Source organism: Dermochelys coriacea, chromosome 4 (genome assembly GCF_009764565.3).
Source record: "Dermochelys coriacea isolate rDerCor1 chromosome 4, rDerCor1.pri.v4, whole genome shotgun sequence".
NCBI lineage: Eukaryota > Metazoa > Chordata > Testudines > Dermochelyidae > Dermochelys > Dermochelys coriacea.
The window spans coordinates 95349670-95374347 of NC_050071.1; the positions used below are offsets into that span (position 1 = coordinate 95349670).

Consider the following 24678-nt stretch of genomic DNA (forward strand, 5'->3'; position numbering starts at 1 on the left):
CTGCAAGTCTGATCTTTCCCCTTCAGCTGCCTCATGTCTTTGCTCTATAATCTGCTCAAACCCCCTTCTAAACTAACCAGACTTTCCACCTGCATCTCCAATCCTCGGATCTTTTCTTCCATCAGCTTTATAAGACAGCACTTCATGCAGACGAAACTCTTTCCAAGTACCCCCTCCAGGATCATACCGCAGCTTCTACATCCAGTCATCCTCATTGTGTCTTCCACTACATGGGTCACTCCCACTGCTGCCTCCGTATCTGTCATAGCCTTCCCACCTAAATCCTGTTAATCTGGGAAACACAAACCACACCAAAACACCACCACCCACAGCAAAAACAAACCCCCAACGAGCACCAAAATACAAACTCCCCTTTCAAACGCCCCTGTCTACAGCTCTGTTTGCTGGCTCCTGTGCCGCTGCAGCTGTCATTATGGCATTTTGTGCCAGAAAGATGGTGAGCTGGGACTGCAAAGTCTGAAGTAGCAGAGCTAGCAATCATAATGTGCAGCTTTGCGAGTTATGAAGGAAGTTTCCAGTTAAAGTTACTGTATTATGACACTCACTGGGAGTTTAAAAAAAAAGTAGAAACAAATACTAGTTACAGTAAGAAGATAACACGTCACTACATGCATCCGATGAAGTGAGCTGTAGCTCACGAAAGCTTATGCTCAAATAAATTTGTTAGTCTCTAAGGTGCCACAAGTACTCCTTTTCTTTTTTGCGAATACAGACTAACACGGCTGCTACTCTGAAACCTGTCACATCACTACAGTCAATTTACAAAAGTTACAATATGACTACTGGAACTATTTCATAGAAACTGCTGCAATGTCCTATTTCAGATATTCTGCTTTGGAAGTTTTTAATCAGATTTGTTGAGGTAATGTGTTCTATGCAGTCAATGGATTGACTTAAACAACGTTGAGTATACAAGCTCCATTCACTAAATCTCACCATAGAGTTTTTGTGATTCTCCTATCTGTAGAGAAATATTAAGATACGAGAAAGAAGAATTTAATCTTACAGAGCTTGAAACTATGCTCATTGAAGTCAATGGTAAAGCTCCCATTGGCTTTAATGATATAGGATCCAGGACCTCATTTTTATAGTGTCTTTCATCTGAGGTTATAAAAGTGTTTTGCAAATGCTAATATTAGTGTTACTTTTTCAGATGAATAAATTGAAGTGAGGTGACTTTCCCAAGATAAGATAATATGGTGAGTAGGTGACAGAGAAGGCAAAAGGTCTGACTCAGGACTCTGATCTAACCATTACACAGCACTTCCTCCTTTAGGCAAGAGACCTTTGCAGAAATTTGATAGTCTTGGAACAGCAAAATAATGTGAATTAAATGTGGCTCATCTTACTCAATTCATTTTATTAATGCATTTATGTAGTTTCTATAAACTGATAAGAATATAATAGGGCTGTGAATTCTGTTGTAGACCAACTGTAGACTTTACTTAACCAATGAATTATTTTCAATTCAGAGATGCAGTGTGGTCAACCCTTTCCCTCCCACAACTTACAGCTTTCAATTTCTAGTGTGCAGTTTTGTTCATCCAGAGGGTATCTGCGTAGATCCATCATGCAAGCAGCTGTAGTTGTGATCCTATAAGAAGGAAAAAAGATGGGTTCATGAAAAAAGTCCCTGGTATGGTATTTGTGACCAAATATTTTACTGTTTTAATGGGCAGCTTCTTTTGCACCCGCTAGCCACATCACCAGGCTCTTTGTGTCTAACAATTACATATTATTCACTATTCTGTATGTCTGATAACCATATATTCCATTAAGAGAATCTATCGAATATTAAAATACAATAGCAAAATTCCTACTGAAAACTGCAGCTCAACACATAAGAGAAGCTCTGATGTTTTAGTGAAAATTCTATTTGGGTGTCTCATTTTAAGATTGGCAGTTAAGGTCTCTTCAAATTTATATTATAAATGTTTTTCTTTATAACCAATATATTGCGTATCACCTAAAATAAAAACTTTCTGATCTATCTTTACTTATTGTTATTGTACATTTATATTTAACACTTCTATAACTATTTTCATCCAAGCTTTAAATATTAGTTGTCAAGGTTCCTTCTGCACTCTGAACTCCAGGATACAGATGTGGGCACCTGTATGAAAGACCCCCTAAGCTTATTCTTACCAGCTTAGGTTAAAAACTTCCCCAAGGTACAAACGTTATCTTGTCCTTGAACAGTATGCTGCCACCACCAAGCATTTTAAACAAAGAACAGGGAAAGAGACCACTTGCAGACCTCTTTCCCCAAAATATCCCCCCAAGCCCTACATGTCCTTTCCTGGGGAAGGCTTAATAATAATCTTCACAAATTGGTATAGGTGAACACAGACGCAAACCTTGGATCTTAAGAACAATGAAAAATCAATCAGGTTCTTAAAAGAAGAATTTTAATTCAAGAAAAGGTAAAAGAATCACCTCTGTAAAATCAGGATGGTAAATACCTTACAAGGTAATCAGATTCAAAACATAGAGAATCCCTCTAAGCAAAACCTTAAGTTACAAAAAGACACAAAAACAGGAATATACATTCCCTCCAGCACAGCTTATTTTACCAGCCATTAAACAAAAGAAAATCTAACGCATTTTCTAGCTAGATTATTTACTAACTTTACCAGAGTTGTAAAGCTGCATTCCAGATCTGTTCCCGGCAAAAGCATCACCCAGACAGACAGAATCCTTGTCCCCATCCCCCCCGCTCCAGATTTGAAAGTATCTTGTTCCTCATTGGTCATTTTGGGTCAGGTGCCAGCAAGGTTATCTTAGCTTCTTAACCCTTTACAGGTGGAAGGGTTTTGCCTCTGGCCAGGAGGGATTTTATAGCACTGTATACAGAAAGGTGGTTACCCTTCCCTTTATATTTATGACATTAGTGAAGGAAGAGTTTTAAATAATAGATGGTGAACTAGCATATACTTTCATAAATTACTCCATCATTTATCTGTAATAAATAGGCTAGACCTCTCCAAAATGGAGTTATGCTATCAAAAATGATGTACTATAACATAAAGATGTCATGTTCACCTCCAAACAACTGTTCTCTGTGATAATAGCCACAATATGGGCTAGATTCTGCTTCTTACTAATTAAAGCAGTCCTAGAGAAGTGATTGTGGCATTGAAAATGAGACTAGACAAAACAGTAGTGGAGGGAATAATCCTGCACATATAGAGATGTGTAATGGATGATTTAGGAGGCCTTTTCCATTTTTCACTTTTATGGTTTACTAGTTCAGAAAGGATGAATTCTTATCTCTAAGCTGGGGAGAGATGTTTCTAAGAGCTACCAAACAGGAAATTGGCACAGAATTGAAATGGGAAAAGAGCAAAAGGTAGCAGTGAAATGAGGGACCACTGAAAGCGCTTGAGTTGTCCCTTTTTGTGTTGCCAAATCTCTCTGGCAAGTAGTATGAAAAGATGGGATTATCTATGTCTACATTTTCTTTAAGCAAATAAAACATTGATGTATCATTTGTCTGTCCGTAGTGTTTGTCATTTGGGTTGTGATTCAGTAATTTACTTTCAGAGTATCTTTGGTGGTATCATTTTTATGATTGTAGGGGAACCAGCTCTCTTTCTGGATTTTGGTTAGGTCCCAGTTCTGCAGAGAACTTAAGCAGGTACTTAATTTTCAGCACATGCGGCCAATGAGAGTATTGTCAATGGGAAGCAGGATAAATCACTGCGCTAAACCAGGAAATTGGGGTTCAAATCCTAAACTTGCTCATAGACTTCCTGTCTGACCTTGGGCAAGACAGTTGGTGTTTTTGAAAATATTACCCCATGTGAATTAATAGCCTAAGTCCTATTGACTTTCAGTGAGACTTTAGTTCTTAAATGCCTAAATCGCTTTTGAAAATGAGATTTAGGTACTTGTGAAAATTTTACCCTTAATATCTCAATGGTCAGTTCCCATCTGTAAAATGGGTATAATAGCTCCCTACCTAACATGCGTATTGTGAGAATAAGATTCATTAATAATTTTGAAGCACTCAGGTATGGTGGTGACGAGTGCCATGGAAGTACTTAGGAAGACATACAGAAATTTACTACTGGTGTGCTGTAAGTTAAGCAACAATATAAGTACTGTCTGGAATTGGGGCAATAATGTGCTACAACTATCAATATGCTCATACCTTAGTGCTGCAGTGTGTTTAAAGTTTCTTAGTTATACAAATTATATATATACATGGTTTTAAACTCTATGCTTAAGGACTGATTGCAGATAGCATTGTTATGTGAGTCAGACCATCACAATACATTGGAATATTTCAGATTATCTGTTTCAGATACAATGCAAACATATGCTCTGAACAAATTGCATTCTTTCTGGAAGGCTGATTTTGGGAGCCACATGATTTTGCATATTAAACTGAATTGCTTCTCTTAATAGGGTCATGTTTGTTGTGGTGGTCAAGGACTTCAATGAAGATAGGAGCTAGTTTGTATCATCCTTGTGGCAGAGAAACCTTATGCCAAAGGACTCATTGAGAATGCACAGCAAAAGGTATTCATTCTTTCCTACTTAATTCTATACACAACTGCATATATTACTGTTAGTCCAGTTAAATGCTTTTTTTATGAAGATTCCAAACAGCAATTCTTTTGTTCCCAGTTAATCAGCCTTAATTTAGCTCATTTGCAGTAGATTGATTGATTCAGAAAGATTGCACAACCCATAGACATCAATACAAGATTTATTGGATGGCACAGTGATCATAGCACTATAGTGGGCAGCTTGCTTTCTTATGATTATAAGGTAGGATTTTCAAAAGCACCTAAGTGACAAGAGGAGCACACGTCCCATTAACTGATGACGGGGCTTGTGCTCCTAAGTCACTTAGGCATTTTTGAAAATCCCATCCTATAAATAGTAGTACATTTTTAATGCCAGTTTACTTCATAGTTTCAAGGATTTTATGTTAATACAGCTAATCCACTGTAAAAATAATATAATGGTGTTGGTCAATTATTCTATAAGCTTTAAATGTTCCACTGAGCAACTTTTTTATACAATTACTCTGTAAAGCAGAATTAACTCTTTTGGGCAAGGACCATCTTTTCATTCTATGCATGTACAGTGCCTAACACAGTGGGACCCAATCCCTAATGGAGGCTTCTAAGCACTACTGTAATACATATAAAGAAATAGCAATGTCGTGCAGTTTTGTGGTAAGACACTATATTACTACAGTATTTGGAACTTGAGTGGAGCTTGCAAGAGAGTGATTAATAGGTAGGTTTCCTCTGCTGTATAAACCAAATTCTCGGCTTCAGTGGTAACTTATGGCAGTGAATTTCACAAGTTATTTTTTTTACCCATATCTCCTTATGTAGGATTTAAATGTGGTGCCCTTAATTTTCATTGCATTTCCTCTTGCTCTAGTAATTTGAGAGAAGGTAAATAGAGCATTGGACTTACTTTCTCTACACCATTCATTCTGCAACCTCTATCATTCCTCCTGCAAGACATGGTATGATACATACCATTTGGTGTATTTGGGGGAAAGCGTTGATGAGCAGCCCAAAGCACAGTAAAAAAAAAGGAGTTTCTGCTCTCTACTCCCTTTTTCCTCTTCTTTTCTTTCCTCCTTTCTGCTATAACAGCAGCACTGAATGCTAATGAGACAATCCTTGATGCAATACCAGGCAGTTATTTTCAGGTAATTAGTTGCATACTGAACACAATGTAAATGGGCTCATTATTATTCATTTCTACTGAGGCCGAATGATTCATGAACCACTTTAAGAATTTGAAAAACAGTTAGTGAATCAGAGGGAAAAAAAACAAAATCAAAAATGGCAAGAAAATGGTCAGTCCTGGCTGAGTTCCCCCTTGTGGCTGCTCACCAAGCAGCTGTGTTTGGACCTTTGTGCTGGATCTGTGTGTTTCTACATTCCCCTGGTTCTGACAGGCACCAGCCTCTGGCCTCTCAGACACACTTTCTGGGCACAGACCTTGTCTGTTGTCACTTCTAAGGACTGGGCTCCAGGACCAGTGCGACCCTCCAATACACCATCACCAAAGCTCCACCCCCATGGGTACTCTGATTTATATTTTAACCCTTCTGGGAACATGACAGTTGAAGTAAAACACACACTTTGCCGAGGAATTTCTAAATCAATAATTCATTACTCATAGACAAAGTATAGGAGATACACTGATCTAGGAAAAATCAGAAATGCTGGTATGCAATTCCCTCCCTCAGAGTCCTCACGATTCTTGAACATTTTATGGGTTTTGGTCAGTGCCCTCAGGGGTCCCAGGTCCTCTCTTCTGGATCTCACTTCTCTGGCTCAGTCTTCTTTTCCTGATCAAGAAGCCCCCTCTGATTCCTGCAACAAGCTCCCCTCAGCTTGTTTGGCTCCAGCAGTCAAAACGTTTCCCAGCTCAGAGAAATGTCCCCTTTGTGTTCTCTCAATCTCCCAGAGACTGTGTTGTTAAGTGTCAGTTTGGAGGGCTTGTATACACATGGACTTGTTTCTGATTAACTCCATGTTGGATACTTTTATTCCAGAATAAGAGGGCCTTCTTCCTGTTTAGTTTAATGCACTTTTAAAATGGGTTGTTTCTTTTTTTTTGCTAGGAATTTTCCACTGCTTCAGCCTCTGGCAGGCAACCTGGGTGAAACTGGTTTTCTTGTAGGCTGCATTGGTCCCATTTCTCGAAGGTGCTCCCATTTGAATGGAAACCTATTCAGGTTAATGACTTTCAGTTTTTCCTGTTCTGGGACATCAGTGATGCCAGCCCTGGCAGGAAATGGCTAATTCAGTATACACTGAGGCATTCGATAAAAAGAAATTTTTGTATCTTTTTCATCCTTTTTTCATATTTCATCCTTGCAATAGGTGTCTAGTTGAGTTAGTAGGACAGAGAATATACTCTGAGCTCTGTTGGCTTTAGTTTATTGTCAACTGAAATTGGGCCCAATACTTAGGTTTCTGAAAACAAGTTTTTACCAAACCTAAGACCAATATAAATATAACCGATTTTCTCTTACCTCAAAGGAAACAGCTGCTAGCATAAAAGACAAGTATGAATTGTCTTATAAGTAGCTAATATGTGGGAACTCCTATGGTACAGAGTTTTGGATGACTTGTGAAAAATGTTGTTTGGGACTGATACTGATCTCGTTGACTTCAGTGGAAGAAGAATCACTGCATGTGAGATTCTGTGCAAAACCATTCTTGGGAGGTTGTGTGTTCTAATGGCACTGGACTGGGAGTCTGGAGACCTGGGTTCCATTGCCAGCTCTGTCAGTGACCTGCTGCATGACTTTGGTCAAGTGCCTTCATCTGTCTGTGCCTATTTCCTCTTCTGTTCCCTCACCCCCTCTTGTCTGTGTTGTCTGTAGACAGCAAACTCTTCAGGGAAGGGACTGTCTCCTATGGATTTTGTACAATGCCTACCATACTGAAGACTCTAGGTATTACCATAATACCAAATTTCTCTGCATGAAGCAACATGTATAATGATACAGTTTTAATTGATTTTTCCATAGAATTTCCCAAGTTGTCTCTAGGGAGATTGTACTGCTTAATAGATTGTATTAGAACTTTGTAATTTTTGTATTTCTCAGTCAGACAAAAGAAAAGGACAAGCTGCAAGAATTTTGTAGGCAGAAAGATTGTCCCTAAAAATCTCATTGAACAGGCATCTCTTATGACAATATTGAATTGTGGCAAGGTGCTGTGGACATTTACACATGTGACTAGTCCTGTTATCTTCAGTGGAATTAGTCATGTGTGTAAAAGTTGGATTGAGTTCCCCTTACACCCTTTGTCTGCTGTTTCTATTTAGACGGCAAGCTCTGGGACTCTCTCTTACTATGGATATGTCTACATTGCAATTAAAAACCTGCAGCTGGCCTGTGCCAGCTGGCTTGGACTACAGGGCTGTATAATTTCAGTGTAGACTACTGGTGTTAAAATAAACACAGAGGCAGTAACATAAAGTGTAGCTATTGCTTAATACTTGGTCAGAGCATTTCACCACAATAGCATTGCCAAAAAGCTGTTGTCTATTCTTCAGCGCTCTCTATAGAGGAAAAAGAAGCAATATTTAACATAGCATGAATGATTAAATATGACCCAGAGCTAAATGATACAAATCCTGTCATGAAAAGTCTTGTCCCACTTGGAGAAGAAGCAATAAATAATGTGTTCTTGCCGCCTCTTTCAACCAACATAGTATAAATTATAAATGTGAATAAGGGTATGAACTGGGGAAGACTAGCGTTTTTGTTTTTTAAAAGTCTCTTGTGCACACTGTAAAAACTCAGCCTGAACTGCAGTTTGAAAGTGAACTTTTACACCAAGGGGGAAAGTTGCTCTTCCTGATCTTGTATCAGTTGTACACATTGACTTTGGAGTAACTCCATCACACTGCTGTGAGATCAGAATCAGGCCAAGGATTCATCTCTGGAAATAACTGCTTAATTTTTCTGTTTATAATGTAAGTCTAAGACAACCTGTTTTATGCTTGGATTTCAGAAGGACAACTTGTTGGCAAAATTATTACAAGAAACGTAGAATTTTAGAATCATAGGACTGGAAGGGACCTCAAGAGGTCATTTAGTCCAATCCCCTGCACTCATGGCAGGACTAAGTATTATCTAGACCATTCCTGACAGGTGCTTGTCTAACCTGCTCTTAAAAATCTCCAATCATGGAGATTCCACAACCTCCCTAGGCAATTTATTCCAGTGCTTAACCACCCTGACAGGAAGTTTTTCCTAATGTCCAACCTAAACCTCCCTTGCTGCAATTTAAGCCCATTGCTGCCTCTCCTGTCCTCAGAGGTTAAGAAAAATTTTTCTCCCTCCTCCTTGTAACAACCTTTTATGTACTTGAAAACTATTCTCATGTCCCTCTCAGTCTTCTCTTCTCCAGACTAAACAAAACCAATTTTTTCAATCTTCCCTCATAGGTCATGTTTTCTAGGTCTTTAAGCATTTTTGTGGCTCTTCTCTGGACTTTCTCCAATTTGTCCACAATTTTTTCTGAAATTGGTGCCCAGAACTGGACACAATACTCCAGTTGAGGCCTAAATCAGCGTGGCGTAGAACAGAAGAATTACTTCTGGAGTCTTGCTTACAACACTCCTGCTAATACATACCAGAATGATGTTCACTTTTTTTGCAACAGTGTTATGCTGTTGACTTATATTTAGCTTGTGATCCACTATGACCCCCAGATCCCTTTCCGCAGTACTCCTTCCTAGGCAGTCACTCCCCATTTTGTATGTGTGCAACTGATTGTTCCTTCCTCAATAGAGTACTTTGCATAAGAGAAAATGATGCATGTTATTTACAATATAAAAACAACATCTTTTACCTATACATGCCTCATATAAGGCTTTAATTCCAGAGAGTCTGGTGACACCATACATTACAAAAGCAAAGCCTGGGCACTTTGTGCATAGCCACCAGAACCCCAGGATTGATAACAGGCCCTGATCCTGAAAACATGACTCTGCTGAACTTTATGCACTATGAGTATTCCCATTTACTTCTATGTGCTGCACATATGCTTGGTGTTAATTGAAGTTTGCTGGATCAAACATTTTTATAATATATGTTACAAAATCAACTTCCCTCAGTATCTCTTATTTGGTCACGTTATATGAAAAGTACAGTTATAAATAGCTTATAAAGGATTAATAAATGAATAATGGCTGTTATAAGCATGGTACAGAATTTTCAGACTAAGTGATTTAGAATCCTGTCTCACTGACAGGTGGGAAAATGGGATGTAGGTTCCTAAGTCACTTAAATGCTTTTGAAAGTTTTGTGTAATGTGTTACAGATGGTTATAAATGCATCAGTAGAAGTTTTTATAGATGTTTGTAAGCCACTGGTGCATAAAACCTGTCGGGTTCTGTAACTATCTATTACCATAGATTTACCATTTATTAAAATGTCTGTTAATAATTTATTATCCTTTTATAAACTCTTTAGATATAGAACCTTAATATAAAGTGTAACCTCTAATCCAGGGGTTCCCAAACTGGGTGTGTGAGCTTGATGTTCAATCCATTCACTTCACAACAATTTTTTAAGAAGATGGTACATGAACCAGTAAAGTTTAGGAGCCAGTGCCTAATCCCATTTCTTGTATCCTAAGCCACCCTTCATGTGCCTTTTGCTTCCTTCCCATTCCCCTCTGGGTTTCTAGTCCATATATTTCTCACCTGCACTGCCAGACAACTTTATTTTAAAAAAATTATATTTTCAAGGTGTTGAATAAGCATTAACCCAAAGCCACTTGTCAAAAACTTATGAAAACTGTTTTAATTATTTTTAAGTAATGTTGCTGTCCTGAACCAGTCATTGGTGTCAAAGTCAAAATAACCAACAGTCAGGTAGATTTGGGGCAAGTATTTGCTGAGTAGGGCTGTGTGAATGATTGAACATCTGGTTTTGTTGCATGTCCAAAAGATATATATTTTTTCCCCCATTGAAATTGCTTGAGATCTTGGGAGCAAGTGATCATGCCCTGATCTCCTATTTCACTGGGAGGAATCGTGGATGGACTTGTTTAGGGACTGCTCCAATATCACAGGAGGCTTCCATTCCTACTTGTGGCTGTGTCTGCAGTGTTACTGGGAAGAGGTCTGAGTTTAACTACATTAAAAGTCTGCAAATAGGTGTTTGCTGGAGACCTTTCTGAGGCCGTACAAAGGAAAACAAATACCTGCACTGTACACTTAAGGAGAGCTCCAATGACTCTGATCACATCTCTTCTCCCTTGGAGGCTTTCAGCCTTCTTCTTCATAAATACCTCATCTTCAACATCAAGCTTTTTGCTAATTCCTCCCACCATCTCTGCCTTTGTCTCCTACTATATCCTCTTGCTCATCTTACTCTCTATCTTTGTGCATCTTGATACCCCCCTTCTCTCCTTGAGTTCACAATTCCATGACCTTTTCCCTGGGTGTCTTAAACTGTTTCCCCCCCTCCTGTGCCAGTTGGTGATATTCACTCTCCTTCTTCAAAACTCACTCCTTTCATCAGACATCCAGTAGTAATCTGCCCAGGCCTCATCATCTAGCTCAAGACAGTCCAAATTGGATTTTAAAACCTGCAGCTGAAACAAAGTAAAAATAGCGCTCCCAAGAGCATTTACCCCTCACCCCCTCTGTTAAGTTACTCAGCTTGTCTCCATCCCCACACCCTATGTATTGTGGCTCCAAGCCAACAAAGTGTCCATCTTTTAACCGAAACTGAGCTTTTTGATTCAGGAAACAGCAGGGTGTGAATGTGACATAGTGGTTAGTGCATCACCTGGGGATGTGGGACACCAAGGTTCAAGACCATGCTCTGCCTACTTCAAATCAGAATTTTTCATTCCAGATCACTCTGTATCAGGCAGAGCAGGGACTTGAATCTGGGTCTCCCACATCCCAGGGCCCTAATCACTGGGCAATACAGTGCAAGAGAGAGTCACTCCCTGCGCTGATGAAAACTCTGTTGAGACTGATGCCTCCAAAAACTTTCAGTTTCAACAAAACAGAAAAACTTTATTTCACCACAGATATTCTGACCAGCTGTAGTGAGAAATGCTGCCTCTGAGCCTTCACTATCCACTCTGCCGTGCAACCTGTAGAAGCCCCTTCCCTCAGGTTCCCTGGGGCTTTGGGAGCAGGACTTGGTCTCCCATATTTGAGAAAGCTGAATTCAAACTGGAACAGGTGCAAAGAAGAGGTACGAGGATGATCAAAGGACTGGAGAATCTCTCTTAGGAGAGGAGACTTAAGAAGCTTGGCTTGTTTAGTCTAACAAAGAAAGGTTGAGGGGAGATACAATTGCTCTCTATAAATACATCAGAGGGATAAACACCAAAAAGGGAGAGAATTTCTTTAAGTTAAGGGCCAATGTTGGCACAAGAACAAATGAATATAAATTGGCCACCAACAAGTTTAGGCTTGAAATTAGATGAAGGTTTCTAGCCATCAGAGGAGTGAAGTTCTAGATCAGCCTTCCAAAGGGAGTAGTGGGGGGGCAAAACACCGAACCTGTTTCAAGACTGAGTTTGATGGTATGATGAGGTTGGCTACCATGACGTATGGCCTATCGGCAACTACTGTTAGCAAATATCTCCAGCGGCTGGAGATGGGAGGGTTCAGAGTTACTACAGAGAGTTCTTTCCCAGATGTCTGTCTGTCTGCTGAGACTCATCCACATACTCAGGGTCCAACTGGTTGCCATATTTGGGGTCATGAAAGAATTTCCCCCCAGGTCAGATTGCCAGAGACCCAGGGGCAGGTTTTGCCTTCTTCTGCAGCATGGAACATGGGTCATTTGCTCGTTTGAAATAGAGTAAATGGTGGGTTGTGTGTAACTTGATGTTTTAAAACCAAGATTAGAGGACTTTAGGAACTCAGCCAGATGTTGTGGGCCTATTGCAGGAATGGGTGTGGCCTGAGATGTGCAGGAGGTCAGGCTAGGTGATCATGATGGTCCTGGTCTTAAAGTCTGAATCTATGAGAAGAGACTAGAGCCGGGGTGTGTGATTGCCAATTTGAGGAGACACTTGAGTTAGCTTAGCCCTTCCTGCCACTGCCCATAGCTACATGCTATTTTTAGCACACTTGCTCAATCAGAAATAAATTTGTTAGTCTCTAAGGTGCCACAAGTATTCCTTTTCTTTTAGCATGGGTATGTCTTCTCAAACTGTGAATCACACCCCCAGCTCCAAGTGTAGATATACACTATGGCTCACTGCGTAGCATCCACAGGGTAGAACTAGTCAATGGCAGCATGGCTCCTGCAGGAATCGTGCTGCCAGAGAGAAAGGGGCTAGCGGAACGACATTGAACCAAGAGACACTTCAGTTTCCTGCTTTTCTGGTCTGCTCCTATAGGTTTTTTCAATGTGGGGAGTGAGCCGGTTTTCTAGCAATGGTTTAGAAATGGTTTGGAAAGGAGAGATCTACTATCGCTAAGCCTTTACTGAATATACAGAATGGTTATTTTTAAAGAGAAGTGAACTAAATGTTCCAAACTCTCATGGTTGGCATGGAAACCTTTCCAATAATTTAATAGTTCAATACAATTTTTTACTATTTCCCTGTCTGTCCAATATAAGTAGGAGACAGGATTATGGTTTTGAATTACTAACAATAGAATACCCCATGATAGGTATTAAGAAGTTACTGAATACGTTATTTAACTTGTGTTTGTTTCTAATAATTTCCTGAAGAGTGCATATAAAGGCAAGACTTTAAGTCTTATACTAAAGTTATGGCAATTTTGGAACATAAAAAAATCACTCCCTATGGACTTCATTATAGTTATTTTAAACTCTGTAGATTAAGGTCAAAATGCAATAGAGTATTAACACATGCAGTTGTGTGATGTTTTAATCCTGTTTATCTTTTTAAAAAGTATTTAAGGTCTAGTTGATTTGAAACAAAATGTGTGATCCATGATTTGATTTAGTTTTTGGGAAAATGCAGTGGTGGGGTGGAACGGATCCTTACAGGCCTGGCTCAGGTGTACCTCATGCTTCTTTCTGGTCGTGTCCAGTTGTGAGGAGCGTGGGTCTAAACTGTGTGTGGTGTTTGCACTTTCCTCTGGATGTGCGATTGGGCTGATTTGTGTAAGTGAGGATGGTGTGTTTGGCAGCCACTGGCTAGTAGCTGAGCAATGAATTTCAGAGAAACCATCTTGAATCAGTGCAGTGTCCTGTTGCCAGAGTCTTTCCTTGCTGCAGTGAAAGGGTCTATCAGCTGGGAAACAGTGGAGAAAGGGTCCGGCAGCTTCTTGCTGCTGGGCCTTCCCCTGCTACAGGGAGCTGCTGGAACCTTTCCTTTGTGGCTTCCCCCTGCTAGAGCCTTTCACTGCCATATGTACCTGTACATCAGTGTGAACACAGCCAGCTTTTCACTGTGGCATGTAGCTACAGGTACCTTACATATCACCATAAGTGTAGATGAGGCCTTACTCATGTTGAGCAGTACCTTATTCTGCAAGTAGTCTCACTGATTTCAGTGGGATTCGTCATGGAATAAGATATGCCTCAACATTGGTAACAGTGGTAGAATTTAGCCCTCAGTGTTTGCAGTTTGTGTGGTTTCATGTGAACCTTTTCTTTGGCTGTGATTCACAGGAGTTGTTGCTTCCTAACTGTTGGGTTCAAATAAACCCAGAAACTCAAAGAAGAGCTTAGATGAAATTGAGTGTCATGTCAAAACCAAACATTTTGCATGGTTTCAACAATTAACCACATAAGGAACACAGGACTGTTAGAAAGGTTCACAAATCTTAGCAATGAATCTCAGTTGAGTTAGAGATTTTATGGCCATGCTTTATATGAAGGGTACGCTTATTAATAGGTTGTGAAGGGTTAAAAGTGTTAATAGGTGTTCTAACAAATGGTTAATCAGCTACTATTGTTATAGATTGGGTTAAATCTCATTGAAAGTGGGGGGTGTAACTGCTGCCCTTCATTTAAGATATTTATAAGAAACCATTATGCTACTTTTTGGAACCAGGTAGCTGAAACAATAGGGGCCACCAGCCAAAATACAGGCTAATGATACACTCGAAATGCTATAGCTGTATCGCTTCAGTGTAGACACTCCTTACAGTGATGGGAGGGGTTCTCCCATCACTGCAATTAATCTGTCTCCCTGAGCTAGGTCGGCATAGCTATGTCTCTTGGGGGTGTGGATTTTTCACACCTCTGAGAGATGTAGCTATGTCAGTGTAAATTTTCAGTGTAGATCAACCCATAGGCACATATCGCAGCCCAAAACAAAGGCACACTGTGGCCTCTCAGGAATTTGAACTGTGTGGATTGAAGGTCTTCATAGGGTATTTTTTGGAGTGGGTGGGTAGGTGGGGATGTGAGAGAGAGAAAAATGGGGAGAAAGATGTCAGAAGGAGCAAAAAGTCCAGGACACAGCTTAGAGAAACACTGTGAGAGTGTGACCCTGAGAAAAAGCACAGAAAGAACTTTTGGGCTCAGTGTTGGCTGAAGGAGGCTTGGGACTTACAAGTAAAAAACTATCTTCTCCTGTTTCATTCCTACTGTATTCAGGGAAATAATAAATAAATAGGATTGCTTCAAAGAAATGTTCTTTTTTCTTCCCTGGAACATCCCCAAATTTTGGGCTAACCGCTCAAGTCAAAAGGGGGAAAATGCAGATTGTTAGAGTCCACAGTTTGCTTATAACAGTCTATCACACCTCTGCTGATGTGCTTCTGACAATCCATAACACATAACGCTAATGTCAGCAATATGCTTATAATATCTAGTGAACATTTAATCCTTTATAAACCATTTATGAATGCATCTTTAATATAAGGTGTGATTGATTTTTCATAACATGATTTTTGCACAACTCCCTAATAGTCAGAAATCGCAATTCAGAAAAAAACAAAAATCCAGTCCCAGCTAGTTACCTGAATGATTAAAAACTCCTAACAAGTCTAGGGATTGGATTTTGTTGCGTAATTATGTTTTGCTTTGTATATTGAGAGGATACTCAAGCGAATCTAAAGAGGCCAACTGCTGCAACTAATCTACAAAGTGCAGTTACTAATTCCATTAGAGAAATAAAAGTAAAATGAAAATCTTACATTAGGACTGTATGCAAAAAAGATTTGCCTTTGCCAGAATATTGAGCTCAGTGGCAGTGTGAAGTGTGAACAAGGAAATGAGGCTGGCTTGTCAGACAGCACCAAATTGGGAGGAACATTGACATAAATCCATATGGAAAACTGACTAAGGGCGTGTCTACACTGGCAAGTTTTGTCGATGAAACTAATGTCAACATGAAAAAATTGACAGAATCAAAGTTGCCAAAGTGAGTCTACATTTGCTCCCTCTCTCCACATTCGGAGCACCATTATTGACAGCATGAGCAATGCACTGTGGGTATGTATCCCACAGTGCCTGGCGACACCATCTGTTGCTAGGTGTTGTGGGAAGGCGGATATGGAGCGCGGTGCATACTGGGATGTGCAAAATGTCCCGTCATGCACTGCTTTGTGTCCCAGCCCTCCAATATTTTCTGACTTCCTTTTGCGCCATTCTGGCTTTCACACTGTTTTTCCAACTGTCAGATTTTGTAGTGCGTACCTGCATCTGCAGTGAGAGGATAGGTCCCGCACTTCTCTCTTATGTGTTGTTAACTGTCATGAGAACATTGCGCATGGCAGCAGAGTAACTCGCAAAGTTACTGACCGAGGATGAATCGCAGGCACTCGAGTGCGATATGGACAGCAGCAATTTATCAGTGCTTTTGGCATTCACAGACCAGCTGCATACGGTAGACTCTCACTTTTGGGATGGGGAAACAAGTATTGATTGGTGGGATCGCATTGTCATGCAGGTGTGGGATGACGATCAGTGGGTACAGAACTTTAGGATGCATAAAGCAACCCTCATGGAGCTATGTGTTGAGCTGGCCCCCGACCTGTGGCACAAGGACGCCAGAATGAGAGCTTCCCTTTTAGCCGAGAAGTGTGTTGTAATTGCTGTGTGGAAACTGGTGAATCCAGACTGCTACTGGTCAGTTGCAAATCAATTTGGAGTGGGGAAGTCCACTGTTGGGGCTGTATTTCTCCAAGTGTGCAGAGCAATAAATCTCATCCTGCTGCGGAGGACTGTTACTCTGGGAAATGTGCATGAAAGAGTGGATGGCTTTGCAGAGATGGGTTTCCCTAACTGTGGCTGGGCGATTGATGGCACACACATTCCAATTTTAGCGCCAGACCACCTTACCTCAGAATACATCAATAGGAAGGGATACTTCTCCATGGTGTTACAGGCGCTTGTGGATCACCGGGGGTGTTTCACGGACATCAGTGCAGGCTGGTCTACTGACATGTGTGCAGTGCACACATCTTCAGGAACAGTTGCCTGTAGTGGCATCTTCAGGAATAGCTGCAGGCAGGGACTTTCTTTCTAGACCACAAGATCATAGTGGGGGATATGGAAATGCCCATAGTAATCCTGGGAGATCTGGCTTAACCCTTACAGCTCTGGCTCATGAAACCTTACATAGGGCACCTGGACAGCAGCAAGGATCGTTTTAACAACAGGCTGAACAGGTGCTGCATGGTAGTTGAATGTGCCTTTGGCCGTTTGAAAGGTCGCTGGAGGTGTCTCAATGGCAGGGTAGACCTTACTGAGGATAATATTGCTGTGGTCAAAGCCGTATGCTGCACTTTGCATAATGTGTGTGAATCTAAGGGTGAAATATTTGCTCAGGTGTGGAGCACTGAGGCAGAGCACTTGGCTGCACAGTTTGAACAGACAGATGCTAGGGCTGTCAGAGGAGCCCAGAGGGCTGCTATTAACATCAGAGAGGCTTTGAGGAACCACTCTGACAATGAGGGACACTAACACATCTGCTTTGGAGTTGCTTCCCTGGTGCATCCATGTACAATTTTGGGGCCCAAGCTCCATGCAACAAAATGCTTTAGAAGCCGGTTCCCGATATTGAATTGATTGCTATATGTTTTTGTAGAACACAGAATAAAAATGCTGTACCATTAAATTACCTTAGCCTTAAATTTATCTTTTAAAAGGGTAAAATCTCACAACTGTGTGTAGCTCCAGCTATCATTGTGCAAGCTGTAAGAGGGGGTGGAGTGATGGGGAAACTCAGGAGGGCTGTGAAGTGAAAAGGAACGTGTGGGCATAGAGAGGGGTGGGGTTGGCAAAGAATTGTACACGTGCATGTGCTGCAGGGGAGGTCGACCACGGATCTGCTCAGTCTGCAGCTGTATCAAAGACTTGAGCATCCCTGTCTGACCCTCCATCACTTTTATCATCTGCTCTGTCATTTGCCTAGCAAATGCTGCATTGGCTTCCTGGCACTCTTCATGTTCCCTGGTCTCTGTCTCATCATGCTGCAGCACCTCCCGGAACATGTCGTCTTTGCTGCATCTCGGATTCTTCCTTATCTGCTGAAGCCAGTCGTCAGGGGTGCATGAGGTGTTCCTCAAGGTCTCTGCTGCTCTGGACATTGCACAGAAGAGGGATTGTTACATTCCAGCAAATGATTGAAACATTTCAGTAACAAGGGCCTTTTGCTAAGTAGTAATCGCTTTCTCACTGACTCTAGGCAGGCACACAGCTCTGCGAGCACCCTAATCATGGTGAGTGCTGGGAGTGGGGCGGGGGGAAGGCAGTTGTGCATACAGACAAAACGGTCACGGCTTGCAGGGCAGCTTTGCAGGGAACTCATTCTAAAATTTCCATACACTTTTTCACAGGCGGCCAACCTGCTTGCTGACATCTCACTGCTGCTGGTGAGCAGGGAAACCAGGCCACAGCTACTGCATGCTTGCAGCTTTCAGCCTGGCTTTCATGCAGCTCAGCTATGTGCCACTTTGGTCCCAGCTCCAGGGATTGCTAAAAGGCATGGTACAGTTTCCTACTGTAGGGGAACTAACAAGGCTGCAACCCTTTAGAATCTGTGGCAGAGGATTAACAAGTACCTCTTGGAAACTTTCCAGAGCCTCTCTCTGAAGGATTCCTGGACACACCCCTAGAACCCAGACCTGGGGTATTCTAACTGCTACCCAAGATCCATAAACCTGGAAATCCTGGATGCCACATCATCTCAGGCATTGGCACCCTGACAGCAGGATTGTCTGGCTATGTAGACTCCCTCCTCAGGCCCTACGTTACCAGCACTCCCAGCTATCTTCGAGACACCACTGACTTCCTGAGGAAACTACAGTCCATTGGTGATCTTCCTAAAAACACCATCCTAGCCACTATGGATGTAGAAGCCCTCTACACCAACATTCCACACAAAGATGGACTACAAGCCATCAGGAACAGTATCCCTGATAATGTCACGGCTAACCTGGTGGCTGAACTTTGTGACTTTGTCCTCACCCATAACTATTTCACATTTGGGGACAATGTATACCTTCAAATCAGCGGCACTGCGATGGGTATCCGCATGGCCCCACAGTATGCCAACATTTTTATGGCTGACTTAGAACAACGCTTCCTCAGCTCTCGTCCCCTAATGCCCCTACTCTACTTGCGCTACATTGATGACATCTTCATCATCTGGACCCATGGAAAAGAAGCCCTTGAGGAATTCCACTATGATTTCAACAATTTCCATCCCACCATCAACCTCAGCCTGGACCAGTCCACACAAGAGATCCACTTCCTGGACACTACGGTGCTGATAAGTGATGGTCACATAAACTATATCGGAAACCTACTGACCGCTATTCCTACCTACATGCCTCTAGCTTTCATCCAGATCATACCACACGATCCATTGTCTACAGCCAAGCTCTACGATATAACCGCATTTGCTCCAACCCCTCAGACAGAGACAAACACCTACAAGATCTCTATCATGCATTCCTACAACTACAATACCCACCTGCTGAAGTGAAGAAACAGATGGACAGAGCCAGAAGAGTACCCAGAAGTCACCTACTACAGGACAGGCCCAACAAAGAAAATAACAGAACGCCCCTAGCCATCACCTTCAGCCCCCAACTAAAACCTCTCCAACGCATCCTCAAGGATCTACAACCTATCCTGAAGGACGACCCATCACTCTCACAGATCTTGGGAGACAGGCCAGTCCTTGCTTACAGACAGCCCCCCAGTCTGAAGCAAATACTCACCAGCAACCACATACCACACAACAGAACCACTAACCCAGGAACCTATCCTTGCAACAAAGCCCGTTGCCAACTCTGTCCACATATCTATTCAGGGGACACCATCATAGGGCCTAATCAGCCACACTATCAGAGGCTCGTTCACCTGCGCATCTACCAATATGATATATGCCATCATGTGCCAGCAATGCCCCTCTGCCATGTACATTGGTTAAACTGGACAGTCTCTATGTAAAAGAATGAATGGACACAAATCAGACGTCAAGAATTATAACATTCAAAAACCAGTTGGAGAACACTTCAATCTCTCTGGTCACTCGATTACAGACCTAAGAGTGGCTATCCTTCAACAAAAAAGCTTCAAAAACAGACTCCAATGAGAGACTGCTGAATTGGAATTAATTTGCAAACTGGATACTTAGTTTGCAAACTGAAATTAACTTAGGCTTGAATAGAGACTGGGAATGGATGAGTCATTACACAAAGTAAAACTATTTCCCCATGTTATTTCTCCCCCCCCCCACTGTTCCTCAGATATTCTTGTTAACTGCTGGAAATAGCCTACCTTGCTTGTCACCATGAAAGGTTTTCCTCCTTTCCCCCCCCTGCTGCTGGTGATGGCTCATCTTAAGTGATCACTCTCCTTACAGTGTGTATGATAAACCCATTGTTTCATGTTCTCTGTGTGTGTATATCAATCTCCCCTCTGTTTTTTCCACCAAATGCATCTGATGAAGTGAGCTGTAGCTCACGAAAGCTTATGCTTAAATAAATTTGTTAGTCTCTAAGGTGCCACAAGTACTCCTTTTCTTTTTGCGAATACAGACTAACACGGCTGCTACTCTGAAACCTGCAGGTCTTGATATCCATCAGCACCTTGCTTGGCCATGCAGATTAGCTACACAGGGCCATGTCCAGCTCACATAAAGCCTCCCACTTTTCGATTCCCTACACAAGCTGCAGCAATTTACCCAGCGTCTCATCTGCTTCCTGCTCCCCGTAGAGCACTTCTGGAGTGGAGAAAAGGTCCTGGCTGCCTGCCCCACCGGGTGACCCCGCTGGGAGCTCCACATCCTCTTCTAGCTCCACTTCTTCATCCAGAATTTCAGCCTTTGGGTTACCCCCTCTTTCTGCTGCCTGCGAAGCATCCAAGGGCTATCAGCGATGGAGGTGGGGTCACCACCGAGGATAGCATTCCGCTCCCTATAGAAGCGGCAGGTCGTAGGTGCACCACCGGAGGGATGGTTCGCCTCCTGGGCCTTATGGTATGCCTGCCTCAGCTCCTTTATCTTTGCTCTGCACTGCTGCGTGTCCCGATCATAGCCTTTTCGCACAAGCCTTGAGAAATTTTCCCATATGTATCCCATTTCCTACAGGTCACTCACAGCTGCGACTGAACAGACTCCTCTCCCCATATACTGACTAGATCCAACAGCTCAGCGGTAGTCCAAGTGGGAGCGCGTTTGGTGTGATAGCCAGCCATGCTGACCTGGGAAGCCATTAGGGAAAATCACATGGGAAGCCAGCAAGCAGGAAATGAGATTTAAAATTCCCGGGACTTGCAAGGGCAAGGGGCAGATTGGCTGCAGGGCAGCGGAGTTCAAACCACTGACCAAAGCGGCGGCAGGGGAATTGTGGGACACTTTCTGGAGGCCAATAAAATCGAAAAAAAAAAGGCGCACTGTCTACACTGGCTGTTTGTCAACAATAAAGGGAGGGGAAAAGAAAAAAGTCTCTCGTGGAGTGGAAGTTTTTTGTTGCCAAAACTGGGCATTTTTCTCAACAAAAGTCCCATTGCAGTGTGTATGTTATCACTGTTTTGTTGCCAAAAGGCAGTTTTTGGTGACAAAACTTGTCAGTGTAGACAAGCCCTAAAATGATCATGCCCTGTCAATTGATCTTAATTAGAAAATAAGACACATCAGGGAAGAAGAAATGATGATTGCTCTGCCCAAGAGAGACTGTATCAGTGTGGATCAATTTGACATTGTAGAGATTATTAGCACCCAGATACCCATGGTGTAGGCAGGATAGCATATTAATTCTATTTAAAATTTCTAAAAAAGGAATAGATAGTTAATACGTAATATTTAAGTAACCATAGGGTGCTGACTTTTATTTTCTATTATGTCTTTTGTATTTCTAATACACTTTTCCACCCGCCCATGCACAATTTACTACAGCAAATCTCAGTTCTTTTCTTTATTTTTAAGCATAATCCTGCTTTTTACCCAGTTTTACTACTGGGGTTATGTGAGATACATGGAGGTCAATGACTTCATGGTCACTCAAGAAGTGGTTTGGTTGTGCCTCGAACACTAGATCCTCCTGCTTGCCAATTAACAGTCATGGGTGAGGCATGTGCATGGAGAGAGTGCTGTGGGTGTGCCTGAGTGGATCAGTTTTTTTAGAAGAAAATGTTAGCACCCACATTTCTCACAAAAAAATACTGACCATATGAAAAATGGCATTTTTCAACAACATAACACTTAGCAATGCTGACACCTTTGACGTTTTCTAGAGCTTGTGAAAGTTCTAGTAACTTTTTATTGATATTTCTAATTTTTTTTATGGAAATTGTGATTGATGTTGAACACTTTTGTGTGCTGAAAATGCCCAATGGATGTTTCAAGCCCTGCAGATCAGAAACATGTTCAAAATTTTTTGCGAAACTGATTTTCTGTTTTTTGACCAGCTCTAATGCTGAGGTTTTATTTTTTCATTTGTTTGAAGACTTCTGGGTGGTGCTCATCAACATATTCTCTCTGTTTTCTCCTATAGTACTGTCCTATAGTGCGCTTCACTTCATCTCCAAGAAGCATCTAACTAGTTAGCGTATGTTCTATGGATCCAAAATAGTTAATGTATATACAATGCATAGCATACATCTGCCCAACCATATACATGGCACACCCTCTCAAATACATAAATACTAAAGCATAGCATACTTTCTCTTTCAGAATGAAATAAATATAAACCAAAAAGTAAAGAATCCTGTATAGTCTATAAATATCTAGTTGCACTGTATGAATTCTTTCTTCTAGATATTAAGGCACCTTATGTTGTGTGTGTGTACAGTTATATCTCTCTATATGTAAATGTGCACACACATGCTTTTTAAACAGCATGAGAGAATAAAGAGCTACACGAAAGGGCATATAACCTAGTCATTCAAATGTCACTATCAATTTTGGTTCCTTCTTGGCAATGTTAAGGCAGAATAACTTCCCAAATGCATGGAATGTGTAACAGCCAGATGAGCTGATGTGTTTAATATTGGAGAGTACAAGGTTACATTTGAGGTTTTGTATTGGACGGCAAGTTTGTTGGAATGCTGGAACTCTTGAATGCAGCATGGTGAGGAAATGGTTCTGGAAAGGTGGTGAAAGAGTAGATTGGGACGAGGGGCTGGGTGGGAATGGGATGAATAGTGAAGGGTGATGGGATGGGGCTGGGATATGGAGTGGGGGTTGGGATGGAGAGACTGGGACAAAGACAGGCTGTAGGTACCAGGGGAAAAAAGGTCAGGCTTGTAGGGGGTGTTCTGCAGGATGAATGATGCGATCCATCTGTTTCATCTGTGTAATCCCATTGTTTTCCTATTAAGACATCAATTATGCCCATACCAACCCCATTAACCTCCAGTGCACTTGAACAGGAGTAACAGAGGTTAATCTGAAAACAATAGTGTTACGCAGATGTAAGGACGCAATCCTGCAAGGTGTTACTGAATGCTCTGGCCTTGATCCAGCAAAGCTGCTTTCCTTTAAGTATGTAAGGAGTCCTACATCCCATTCAGTGACCAGATGAGTCCCCATCTCACCAGCACTGCATGAATTCACAGAGATTGAAGTGATATTTTGAATTACCTACATCTCTTGTAGCATATGTATAATGTACATGTGTGTACAAGAAGCAAGTACCATCATGTATACAGAGACTTAGCCAGGTCCTTTAGGTCCCATTACAATCAAGTAGCCCCATGAGTAGTACCCATGTTTGTATTGCTGCCTTGAACCTGATGGACTTTCTCCAACCCGACTTTTGTTTTGGTCTTTGCCAGGAAGCTTCCCTCTCCCTGTTGCTGCCCTTCTCCTTCCTTCTACTTTGAGTGAGCTTTTATAACCCTGCAGACTCAGAAAACTCTCTATTTTCCCCTTCCCCTGGGAACATGTTTGTATTTTATTTCATATTTCTATAGACAATCAAGATGTGGCTCTTGCTAAAGCTGCTTCAGGGACAGTCACTCTGTTGTTTCATTCTCCCCACCACCCCAAACCAGCTTTCTGCTGGAGTATTGTAAAAGCCAGTTAATGGCTTCAACTCTTTTATGTAATAGGTTCAGGGCTCCTTTATAAAGGCTTCATTTCTATTGTTTTGTTCCTTTGGATCTGAGAAAATGAACATCCTAAAGGTTTGTTTCCAGTAGGCGATCTGAGGAAAAAAAAATTTCTTCTGGTGTTATCAGCGGTTCATCTGCACTGCTTGGTGTATCAGTGGAGCCTCAGTGTGGACAATATGTAATGTCTTCACAGCCTTCACTCCGACTGCAAAATTCCCAGGGGTTTGGGGGAATCAATAGCTTTGGGACAGAAGATTCCACAAGCAGATATGCAGGAAAGAGAAAACTTTCAGCCAGAAAAATAAATTCATGCATACATGTCTGGGGAGGGTTCACCTCACTGACCTCATGCTGCTTCTCCCTTCTCTCCCCATCCCTAAAGGCTATTTCTGTACAGGTAATGTGTATATACATTTTCTATTTTCAGGATAATCTTTTCATTTTAATTAGTAGCTATTTCCTACATTCCTTTCAGTGATAAGGTGAACCCCCATCTCACCAGCATTGCATGATTTCTCAGAGATTGAATGGTATTTTGAATTACCTACATCTCTGGTGACACATGTGTAATATATATGTGTGTACAAGAAGCAAGTACCATCATGTATACAGGAACTCAGCCATGTCCTTTACAACCCAATTATAATAAAAAAAAGACCTTTGTTTTCAGTGGAGCATTG

The 24678-nt window shown here is 41.6% G+C and overlaps 1 protein-coding gene across 1 annotated transcript in view; it reads right to left on the minus strand.

Moving 5' to 3' along the window:
* Positions 1-24678, minus strand: part of GABRB1 (gamma-aminobutyric acid type A receptor subunit beta1) — a 251244-nt gene that overhangs the window by 52171 nt on the left and 174395 nt on the right. Inside the window, exon 5 of the mRNA XM_038399630.2 lies at positions 1533-1615. Coding sequence (XP_038255558.1) covers positions 1533-1615 — 83 coding nt within the window. The remainder of the gene's footprint in view (positions 1-1532; positions 1616-24678) is intronic.